The sequence below is a fragment of the Astyanax mexicanus genome, chromosome 10 (genome assembly GCF_023375975.1).
Source record: "Astyanax mexicanus isolate ESR-SI-001 chromosome 10, AstMex3_surface, whole genome shotgun sequence".
Classification (NCBI taxonomy): domain Eukaryota; kingdom Metazoa; phylum Chordata; class Actinopteri; order Characiformes; family Acestrorhamphidae; genus Astyanax; species Astyanax mexicanus.
This window is the reverse complement of record NC_064417.1, coordinates 7,289,763-7,302,486: the sequence shown is the minus strand read 5'-3', so window position 1 is coordinate 7,302,486 and position 12,724 is coordinate 7,289,763. Positions and strand designations below refer to the sequence as shown.

At 38.2% G+C, this 12,724-nt stretch overlaps 1 protein-coding gene across 1 annotated transcript in view; it reads right to left on the bottom strand.

Moving 5' to 3' along the window:
- The window catches only part of fa2h (fatty acid 2-hydroxylase), a 53,511-nt gene extending 41,034 nt beyond the window's left edge, over positions 1–12,477 (bottom strand). The window contains exon 1 of the mRNA XM_022683878.2: positions 12,021–12,477. Coding sequence (XP_022539599.2) covers positions 12,021–12,302 — 282 coding nt within the window. The 5' untranslated portion in view covers positions 12,303–12,477. The remainder of the gene's footprint in view (positions 1–12,020) is intronic.
- Between the last annotated feature and the right edge of the window lie 247 nt (positions 12,478–12,724).

Genomic DNA, 12,724 nt, shown 5'->3' with positions numbered 1-12,724 from the left:
CTCAACAGCATTATGAAACATACACTAAGCTTCTATTAACTTCTATTATTATGCTATATATAACTGATTGAATACATTATGGTGTATAAATATGGGTATCAAAAGCTGCCCCAATGCAGGTTTTTGCTCCCAGTCCACTTTATTATCTAGGTGATTCTCCTGCCTGCGTTAGCTTGATGCAATTAGTGGGTGAGCAATGCTGTGGGTCCCCTAAGGATCGATGACGAACACAACGGCTGTGTTTGCGGTGCGTGGTAATTAATCAGAGCTTAGGCCATGCTATGGTCGTCCCCTCTGATCACCATCGCCGCTAATTCTGACTATCCCTGCGTCCTTTCCTCCCTCTTTACCACTCTCTCTCTTTCTCTCTCTCTCTCTCTCTTTATGTCTCTATCTCTAAGGGCTGTCTCAGCCAGCAGTACAGCAGAGGCCTATAGGGACCCAGCAGAGAGGCTGGAGGATAGAGAAGCTACAGCAGCAAGTCTCGGTCACCACAGCAACGAAAGAGTGTAAACAGCATCTACAAGCGTTACACAATGTGTTCACTAGTTAACTGCCCTTAAAAATAGCAGATTTTACAATATGTATACTGTACGTTATGTTGAAGAGCCTCTAACAACATTTAAACATGAGGCTTGCTTTATGGGATAATAAATATCTTACCAAAATAGACAAAATTGTTCTATATTATTATGTTTTCACCATTTGTCAATGCCTTGCATAGTTCCATCTATTTCACACCAGCCAGAACCTGTGAGATTGTGATACTGGCTTAATTGATAGTGTGTAACTTTTTCTGTTGCTTTTTTAGAAATAGTAGTTTTTTATTTATTTATTTGTAAGTTCATGTGGTCTGTGATAAAAAATAAAAAAACAAAAAAAAAACAATAAAACACAGTATTGCTTGCCTAGAACTGGGTCTAGGTTTAATATTACAAGTAAGGTTGTTAAATACATTTTTAACATTTTATCATTTTTTCAAATGTTGTTAGATGCAATATTTTTAACGTACAATTTTATAACATTTTATAAAACATTCTTAGGGTAGAAATACCCTACATTTTCTACATTGTAATTTAATACTGAAGTCATCTAGACTATGAAGCAACACATACTGTACATAAGGCGCACCGGATTATAGGACGCATTAAGCGACACTAATAAAAAACAGGGGTGTCGCAATGTGCAAATTGTATATTTGGATGAGTAACGTGCTTCTGTTTATTTATAGTATGTTTAGACTTCCAGATTGACTTCCAGAGGCTGGGTGCAGCAGCATTAGCATTAGCAGCTAACCGCTAGCACTAGACATTTTAGAAGCTAATGCTGCCCGACAGCACTACACTGAGGAACACTGTGTATTCAGGTAACCCAGGTGATATTAGCTAGTGGTTTGTCCCACGTAGCTTGTTTTAACGTGGTAAACATGCAGGCTACAGGCTGATAATACTCACCTCTGAACGGTTGAAAAAGCTAGTGCTGAGCACGATTAGCGGCTAATGCTAATGCTGCTCCAGCATTGCTGGCCGAGGTTAGCAGCAGACTACAGGTTGATAATATTCACCTCTGAATGGCAAAAGAGCTAGCGCTTAGCGCGGTTAGTGGCTAATGCTAATACTGCTCCAGTCTTGAGTCTCAGTGCTGGAGAACTAAACTGAATCTCCTGTATGACGCTGTACTTTAGTGGAGTGGCTTTTCTGCTCCTTAATACCTGACTGGTAAAATTCATACATAAGGTGCACTGGTGATTTTTAGGGCGACTTTTTGACTTATAGTGTAAAAAATACAGTATTCATTTTCATTAATATTTTTAATCACATACTTATCACATCATTTCATTTCCACAAATAAAGTTTTGTTTGATTCCAACAACTGTGCTAGTGCCAATTTAGTGTACATCGTCTAGACCTAGCTTCCATATCAGACCAGGGCTGGGCCCGCTTATAATCATCCACCACCAGGCAAATAAAGATTACACGGACCTTTGCGATTGGACTTGGGATTCTGACTAGGAGATAAAGTTCTTAAAGATGCGGCTGTCCTGCTGCTGTAAGCGTGCAAGTGCCCGGCGGCCCTCGGGGGAAGGTTGGTGCGCTCGTCCAAGGATGGGGGGGATGAAAAACAAAACGGCCATTGAAGAAGGAATGAGATTCATATCCACACAGAGGAGGAATTCCAGAGAAGGAGAGCTGCCAGCTCCTGCCCTCGTGAATTCTTCTCTGAGGGTTATCGGCAGATCACTACAGGACAGCACGCTGCCCAGCACAGAGCCTGACCCAACCCAGCCCTCACTGCATTGCACACACCAGGGGGTGGCACTGGGTGAAAGATCATATATGCAACTTCCCCGTTTCACTCTGAATGTAGTCAATCAGCCAATCAGCCAATGTTAGGTGTGTAAAGTTTGATTACTTAGCTTGAGCTTCAAGGTTAAAAATAGAAAAAAAAGAAAGTAATGTAGATCAGTTAGCATTGTGCTAACAATCTCACCCTGGCCTCAAAATTGTGTCAAATTTTAAGTATTTTCAGTGCTATTTTTAATACAAAATGACAAAACTCATGCATCAATATGCTCCTAACCATTTAACAAAACCATTTTACAATCATTTATCAATTCAAATTGTCATTTTAGTTGTTTTGTATCTATATACAAAAAGAACCCAATACCTCTACTTAAGAACCTTTTTATTGGTTTAATGGATTTTAAAACATTTATCAAGAACCATTACCTAAAGCTGTCATACATCATTTTATATAGCCATCATTTTCAAGAGGGTTGATCTAGAATCCCAGATGCTTGCTATAGGGTTGCTAGAACCTTTAACAAATGTTTTATATATTTATGTGTGCATGCAATGTAGAACTGTCCCTTCTGTGGAGGAAGGTAGGTTTCTAAAACAAATCCTGGCCATTTTGAAGTAAGTTTAATCAGAACCAGAACTGACATTGGTATGTATTATCTATCTAGCTTGGCTTATATTGTGCTTTATAGAGCAATTAAAAATCTTGTTTTATTATATGCCCATCATGTAACTAAGCAATATGCCCTATCTGTGGCAGAAGTCAGAACCACGTGAACAGTTGCTTTCCTAATCTTTACAACATTGATGTTTTTAACAGAGACAGAGAGACACAAATATAGAATAGAAATAGAAAATATTATTATTTATTATTATTTATTAAAAAATGTTTTGGAAATGGCTCATATGTAACCATCTACTCTGTTAAAACATTTTTTGACTAAATTAAATCACAGTTTTTTTTATATCATACTAAATATGATACACAATACTTGTTATTGTGATTAATACTAATTAATTCATAAAAGTCCTATAAGATTACACTGACCAGTCAAAACAGTCCCAGCAGTGTTGAATAAATAAAAAAGGTAATTCAGTGTGTAATCATCAAAGCTACTGTGCTGCACAGGGTCGCTGACCGAGGGGACAGCCCCACATTTCGTAAAAAAAAAAAAAAAAATAGCAGTTCAGGCCCACAAATGGGGGCTGGTACTGAAAATCTCCACAGGATTTGGATTGGCTAACATAATAGCATGCAGAGTGTGTATCTCATTTATTCCCATTAAAGTTGTTTGTTTTTCCTCCACAAAGGCAAAACAGGCTAAACATTAGCATAGGTAAGTAAGACACTTCCTGATACAGTCTTTATTTCTGCAGACTTTGAGACTGTGTGTGTATGTGTGTGTGTGTGTGTGTGTGTGTGTCATAAAGAGTCCTCCAGGTACACAGCCTGAAAGGTACGACAGAGAAGAGCAAACAAAGGTGTAACTGAGAACGTGCTACATGTGAGGCAAGCGATTGGCCTTTGACCTTTCTGCACCATCAGAGACGCTAGGCTACGCTAGCACTGCAGTTACAGGGAAACTCATATTAAAAGCTTGACAAGGTCAAAAAGACAATATAGGCTAATGTTTAGAATGAGTTATTGTCATTCCATAAACACTTTCTTCAAACTCGTAAATAGGAAAACACACAGCGGCCATGATTCTCATGCAGAACCAGACAGCCTACAGTTACAGTAACTACACCTACCTGAAACCACAATCCTGTCTGTCTGTGTATTTATATTACACATCTATCTATCTATCTATCTATCTATCTATCTATCTATCTATCTATCTATCTATCTATCTATCTATCTATATATCTATCTATCTATCTATCTATCTATCTGTCTGTATATACTGTATGTCTGGCTAACTGACGTCCTGTTTGTCTGACTGTCTGACTAACTTTCTGTCTTTTTTACATTCTTCACATTTCTCAGTGGGTCCTCAGTTCTCAGTCAAGGTCTGTGGTGAAAGAACGGTTCTGTAATTTTTTTTGTGTAACCTCTCTTAGGTTTTCTCAGGTAAGCTGGTGAATCGTCACTCTTTAGGCAAACATGTGAGCCTCCCATATCTGACTATTAGGGAGGCAGTAGGTTCATTCGCTTCCGTTAAAGATATCAATGATGACGTACACTGCCAGGCCAAAATAAAGTTGCCACCTGGATTTAACTACGTAAGTAGGGGTGTGACGAGACACTAATATCACGAGACAAGACACGATACTGGGTTCACGAGAACGAGACGAGACGAGATTTAAAAATAGAATTTTAAAGAAAACGTCAAAAAAATTAAAAATGGCTTGAAAACTAGAGTTTTATTTGACAAAATCATATAACGCAAACTTAACAGACTGCTTTCTCTCACACATTGATTTTATAAGAAATAGAAATAAGAATAAGAATAAAAAAATAAAAGTAAAACTTTTCTAGGTCTTTTATAGTGCAAACAATAAGTGCAAACCACAACCAGTCATATTAAGCCTATGGTTTGTGTTTTTTTCTCCTAAATCTCTTGTAATTTAACTATGCATAACCATAACCAGTCATATTAAGACAATGCTTGAAGTGCGAACAGATACAGAATTTTTTACAGAGCTAGGGGATTAGTACAACTGTCTATGAAACAGTCATGTTTACGATTTACTTACTACAGTAAATACTACAGTATTTATATATGTTTTGTGTCTTGTTGGTCACTCTGTTACTGTTTATTATTTCCACTGGAAAGCCAAAATGCAGCCAGACATACAACTTAAAAGTAGCAGAAGCATCTTCTATGCAAATACCCAAATTTTCCTCTTCTGCTGAGAGCTGCTCTCACTGCTCAGACACCACACTCGCTGCTATCACTATTGGGTTGCCAGATCCCTCTTAAAAAGTCCACGCTAAACTGTTTTTTCTTTCCCGCGAGACAGGTTTAAGCTTCACGTTTTAATCTAGCGAGATCTCGTGCCACAAGATCTCGTCACACCCCTATACGTAAGTGATGTGAGGTTGTTGCTGCAGTTGGTCTGCAGGTCTAGGTTCAGCAACAGTATGTGTTGAAAGAATGGGGTCAGCTGACTACCTGAATATACTGAATATAGACCAGGTTATTCCATCAATGGATTTTTTTCTTCCCTGATGACACGGCCATATTCCAAGATGACAACGGCAGGATTCATGGGGCTGGAATTGTGAAAGAGTTCAGGGTTCAGGGAGCATGAGATCTTCATTTTCACACATGGATTGAGAGAGAGTTCACCACAGAGTCCAGATCTTAACCTCATTGAGAATCTTTGGTATGTGCTGGATGGAGAAGCGCTGCTTTGAGCAGCGGTCAGACTCTACCGTTATTAATGCTGCTGCAAGATCTTGGTAAAAAATTAATGCAACACTGGATTGAAATAAATCTTGTGACATTGAAAGCTTATTGAAACAATGACACAGCAAATGTATGCCGCAATCAAAGCTAATGGCGGTCCAACCAAATATTAGAGTGTGTGATTTGGCCAGGCTGTATATTTTATGTCTGTGTGACTTGTTGTATTTATATATCCATTCATATTCATATCATCAATACTATTTATTTTGTTGCTGTCTTGTATATATATATAAAACACTCTCTTTACATAAACATACAATGAATTAAATATCAAGTCCAATAAACATCAAATTTAAGATATACTGTACTTTGGGACAAAAATGACTACGCACGTATGCAGATGCAAACATAAAGGAAATCTGTGGTTACAGGAATCAGAAACAATTCTCAGGCTTCAGTAGTGCTAAGATCCATTTACAGAACTCAAGCAATTGTGTTTTTTGTGTCCGTTGGGACTTTGATACTGAAAGTGTGACAAACAGATAAACACAAGCTCAATCAAATAGCCCAATAAATATACTGTTAATGTAGGAGTTTGCATTTTTTTAATTTGCTACATTAAAAATGCTATTTCATTAATAGTACTGTATGTGATGTGTGTTTTTGATTCATACACTCATTCATATTATTACCATTGAGTTTAATTTGTCCAACAGCCATTAAAGTATGTAAGCATGTACTCCTTGGGGGCAGGTCCCTGAGCTCTAATCCACAGCTCTACTGCCTGTAATTACTTGTTTGTTGTTTTTTCATCACGCGTTCCACCTATTAAGCTGTGCACTTTTCTCATTTATTGACATTTATTTGTGGGTTATTTTATGTAGTTTGAATTATTTCTTATATATAGTTCATATACAGTACTATACTGGCAAAAGTGTTTGCTCACCATCTATGTCATTGAATTCAGGTGTTACATTTACTTTCATGGCCACAGATGTATAAAACCAAACATTAGTGAAAAAATGGGTGGTTCTCATGAGCTCAGTGAAAGTGTATGTCGTGAAAGTTCCTCACTACAAACTATTCCACAGCCAACTGTCAGTGATATTATAACACAGTGAAAGAGACTGGGAATGACAGTGACTCTGTGCTTGGTCAGTGTAAAATAACAGAGCGGGGTCAGCAGATGCTGAGGGGCATAGTGCACAGGGAAACCAACTTTCTGCAGAGTCACTACATCATTACACACCTTCAAACTTCATGTAGCTTTAGAACAGTAAAGCATAAAGAGCTACATAGAATGGGTTTCCATGGCCATGCAGCTCCACCCAGGCCTTTCATCATCAAACACAATGCAGGCAAATGGATACTTTTGGCAATATAGTGTATAAACATTAAAAAATGTTCATTTTAATGAACAGTTGTGCATCAGATTGCTATCAGTCAATGCTGAGGCCTCAATTTTAATACAAAAAAGTTGTGTCATGTCTCTAGTTGTCCCTAGACCTATCAACCGATCCACCAATAAAAAAAAAAACAGTAAGAACATCATTAACCTAAACTAGCCTGAACTTTACACGCTAGCTCAGGGCATAACCTGAACATTAACTGTTCTTGGGCATTAGACAGATATTGTAAAAATTTAAATATCTAACCATGCAAATAAATAAATAGATGAACAAAAATACTTCTAGACAATAGACAATATGTATATGATTGGTGCAACTTAGAAATAACTGAATTCATTTATTAGAAAAGGTGTGCAAGGCACATTGCGATGCTCATTGCTATCTTTCACCCTGCCAACAGTGTATTTTCAGGCCCTGCACCTTGTGCTTTGTGTCTGCACCATTTCAATAGCAAAAACGCTTACGAATGTATCTACACTGATGGGCGTGGTGGTCTGGAACTGTGTGCTTAGGTACATTTTTGGCATATTGCTATCTTGGCAACGCAAAACACAGGTGCACCACTGACTGAATTGAACCCTGACAGTCAACAGTCAATGCTCAGGCATTCATTGCTATCTTGGCAATGCAGGTGCGTCAAAGCGTGATCAGCGTACACCCCCGCTCGTTATGCACACACAGTGATGCGCTGTAGTGCACAAACCCAACCTTTACATTAACAATAAACAGAAAACAAAATAAAATAACATTGCTGTTCCAGTAAATGACCTGCACCTTCACAGCATGAATAAGCGGGTCAGTTTTGCGCCATTAAAATACCAATCCACCAAAATCAGAGCACCTGGCTCTTAAATGGAATTGCAAGCGACACGCTGATTGGTTTATTGCACGTTACACCCAAAACATACCCATGATTTCACATTGCGTTGCTACGATAGCAAAGCTGCATGGTGTGTGGCTAGATCCTATAGATCACTGAAACACGTCTGAGCATTCTAATAAAGTTTAAGAGATGCTTTATAAGACAGTTTGTCAGTTAATCATATCCACACACAGGCATGACAACACACGGGAACAATGGCCAGAGAGTCAAGGCCAAGAAATTTATCTCCACACACGTAGAGCTTTATGATGCACATAAAGTAAGATAAAAGCAAAGACAATCCAAAAGTCCTCCAGCAAGACCTTAAAGTGATAGGTCAGCGGAAAATGACCATTTTTAAAAATCATTGCTGTCCAATGAAAAACAAGTGTCTCAATTTTTTACTTTGTAACTGATCTGTACTGGATTATTGGACCAATAGAAATGCCAGAATAAATTCTCATTTTACAAGAACATTTTTGCCTTTTCCTGTTTCCGGTCACCATTTTGGAGAAACATATTTCAGTATCTATTATATTCACTTTCCTCCTTATTCCAAATATAGTGGATGAGCCAAGCAATAGCACCATAGCTTTAGTGTAAAACCAAAGAAGCTAACTTCACGCCCAACATGTCATCGTTAACCACATTCAACTGAGGAAAGAGAGACAAAAATACTGTGCAAGTTTGTTTCTTCACCATACTATCACTTTAACTGAGGCTCAGCAGTATGTGCTCTGTTAGGCCTCGTGCCACTGAGGGTTATAGGGTCCACAAAAGCATATTGTACAAGCGACCGCCAAACAAGGGTGGTGGTTCTTCAGCCCCAACAATGAACAAACTCAGATGGATGAAGAATGTGGAAGATTTGAGCTTTGCTTTGCATATGTTAGAGCATATAGCCTACACACACTTGCATCTGCCCATATTCATACCATGTTTCACATGCATTCTAAGGAAGATCCCTGTCTCTTTTTTTTTACTGCATTTTAGACTATGAGTATATATTTCTTTAGACAGATGATTTCAATTGTAATATAATACAATATAATAAATATAACTATAAAATATAATAGAGACATTTAACAATATTTGCATATTTGCCGTTTTTCTCTCTTTTTTCAGATCAAGCAATTGTTTATAATTGCAATTGTCCATTGCATTATTTACTTATGATGATGGACTAATAGGAAAGTTCTAAAATAACAGGGCTTCAATACAGATTCAAGCCCATTGTGGCATATTGCAATAGTGTAAGCAGGGCGATATCCTGCAATTGTTTAAATACAATTTATGAGAAAAACTAACATCATAATCTAAAAAATTACTCTATAATTTTTATAACCTAAATAAAAAATTACCTTTTTATCAATATAAGAAAAGTAGGATCTAACATCAGAGCACAACACTAAAAGAAGCACTATGTTTTAAATTTGATGCAGTATTCCATAGCAAAATATTGCATAACAATACAATATTACAATATTTTAACACCACTAACTGGAATATACACTTTTAAAGATAAGAAGGTTCCTTGTTTTGTTAAGATACAAGCTTTCTGGTTGAAAACAAGCATACAATAAATACAATAAATAGGCAATTATCAGGAGGAAGCAGCTGATTTTCCGTTCTTTTTAGAGAAGCACTGAGTAATTACTGTTAATGGTAGCCCTGTGTATGCAACAGATGTGTCAGCTAAGGGTTAGGCTTGAATGTTGGGCCGTTGGGCAGATTCGTTTTAAATTGCATTATTTAATTATTAAATTAGATTAAATTTGGAAGATTGCAATGCAATGCAAATCACATTGCAACAGCTGCCATGATTAGTCTCAAGCTTTTGAACTGGTAGCTTTAAAACAAAAAAGTGTCTGAAAAAATAAACAGACCTGGAGCCTAATCTGTGGACAATATTCATGTTTGTTTGGCCATTGGCACATGTGTTTTGGGGAAGGGGGGTAGTACACTATAGGACCATGTGGTGCAGCCTAAGCTTTAGTCCTTAATGGCATTTTTCCACTTACATTACTTTTACTTTTATACTTTAACCCTAGTGTAGTTTTGAAACCAGATCTTTTACACTTTTACTTGATTAAAAAGCTTGAGTTGATGCTTCAACTTCTACAGAAGTAGTTTAAACCCTAAAATTCATACTTATACCTGAGCAATGAATGTGAATACTTTATATTTAAATAACCAGGATATTAGATTATCTCAAGCATACTTTTGCCCAAACTAACTAGACCACATTATCTCAAAATAACATCAGAAATCATGCCACACCAGCTCTCTGTTGAGATGCAATCAGGAAGGCCAGATAACATAACCACAGCAGTGACGGATGGACGTGCAGAAAAAGCCTGCAGGGCACAATGGAACGCTTTCCAAGAGCTACTATTTTGTGGATTATGTATAAATGTCCCAGGAGGGACAGACAAGCCAGACCGGTCTTACACTCTCGCTCCACAAACACACAAACACACACACACACACACACACACAAACACACACACACACACACACATAGGGCTACTAAGTACGCAATTAGCACCTTTCCTTCCATTCAGGTAGGCTACAATTACTGGTAGTCAAGCATTTTTTTATGTAAAGAGCTGCACTATAAATAATCAAATACACGTAATTAGCGTAGAAATACAGAAAGCACTGATCTGATACCAACTTTGAGTCTATCGTGAAACAGTATACAAACAGTGATGTGTAATATTTGTGCATCTTGATATGATTTGTGTATCTTTATATAAGTGTGGCTACAGCTTAAGGCATGGGAACAAGATCAAAATGCATGGCCACAATTTATTGTGGTCGGAACTTAATTATCTAATTCCAATATATATATATATATATATATATATATATATATATATATATATATATATATATATATATATATATATATTTATATATATATATATTACATGGTTGTTATTTAAAAAAAATGTACTATTATATGACACTGTGAAAGATTAGTTCATGCAGTCCACTCATAATAAAGAAACGATGTGATCTGAGCAAAGGGAGGGCCAATATGACAGCGAACAAACAATCAGCCATAACATTAGCACCACTGACTGGTGAATTGAAAGACATTGATTATCAGATGGATATATTAGAATGCATATATTAGGCAGCAAGTAAACAGTCCGTTCTTAAAGATAATGTAGTAAAGCAGGATAAAATAGCAAGCGTAATCTGAGACACCGAGGCACTCTGACTGAAACAAAACAAAACTGTGATGGTTAGACAACTGGGCTGGTTCAGAACATGTCCAAAACATCAGGCAGGTCTTGCGGGGTGTTCCGTGTTTGCAGCAGGCAGTACCCACCATTAGTCCCGCAAAAAAGGACAACCGATTGACAAGCGACTGGAACATGGCTGCCCGAGGCTTACTGATTTTTATGATAAGGCCACACCTCTGATCACTAATCAGTGTATAGTATCAGTGTATTATAAATTTAAAAATGCAATTGAATTGTCCAAACTTAACTTAATTTAAACTTAATTTAGTTGTCCCCACAGGTTTCCATGCTTTAATAAGTTTTGGCACTCCATTATTTATTTATTTATTTATTTTTTACATTATGTCACCTCAGGTGCTCTGTAGAAATGTACCAGAGATGCCTAAAAACCCTTATTTGTTTATTTGTTGTAATTTATTTGTCGGTTAACAGCCTTGGAAAACAAATATATTGGAAAAAGACATATATTTAGCAGCTCAACATGACAACCCAAACTGTCTCCAGTGTCTCCAGTGGACCTGCCTACCTGAACCTCCTCCACCTACCCACCCACCTACCTTCCTACCTCACCTGTCTCCCAGGTGAGCGCCCTCTGCTCCATCTGTCTCTACCTCTACCATAAGTAGCCTATGCTAATAAGACGAAACACGTAAATATAAGCAAGGTGTATGGTGCATGGGTGTTGTTTATTGTAGCTTATTTAAGTTCTTAAGTTAAACATCTAAGTTATCTGTTCAGTCTCTGATTCTGTAACTTTGATGGTAAATGATGAGAAATAGAGAAAAGCTTCGTTTAAAGTCGTATAAAACATTAAAACAGTCCAACAGCAGTAAGGAACATACCTCTGTGTAGTACTCCGTACTGTCCCTGTCTAGTTCCCCGATGTAGTACTGCTCCATCCACCGCCTGGCGTTCTCGGAGTGGCGGTGTGGAGGTCCCTCCAGCTCCGGGCTGATGTCCTTGCCGCTGCGGCGCAGGATCAGCGCCTCTCCGCCCGGGTGCATGCGGAGGAATCCGGTCACATCGTACACCCGCGTCCCCTTCAGCACCCAGCAGGACTCCTTACTGCAGTGCCTCGCCACTTCTTTCTCGGTGAAGAAGCGAGGGGACACCGAAGGCGACATCTGGTCGTTTTTGGAGTTATCAAGCTGTATCAGATATTAAGGTGTCCACTTTAAAACAGCAGCAGCAACAGGAGGAGGAGGACAGTATGGGTTTTCAGACCCCCACAGCACAGTCCGGCTACACAGCCCCGAGAAACACAACCAACTAAAGTTGCTTCTGACTTTTGCCCTGACTCTCTCTCTCTTCCTCCCTCCCTCGATTAGCAACCGCAGGCTCCTCATTAGCATGTGATGAATAATGCATGAGCTTCCACAGCTGGGCTTGGTCAGGCACCTGTTGCGCACTGGCGCGCGTGGAGCGAAAACACAGAAGAGAACGTTTGTCTTCAGTTTTTATTCATATTTATCTACTTTAATCTCGTGTTTACCCAGCTGCCATTTCAACGTTTAATCAAATGTTGATGTTATGGTTGTATAACACC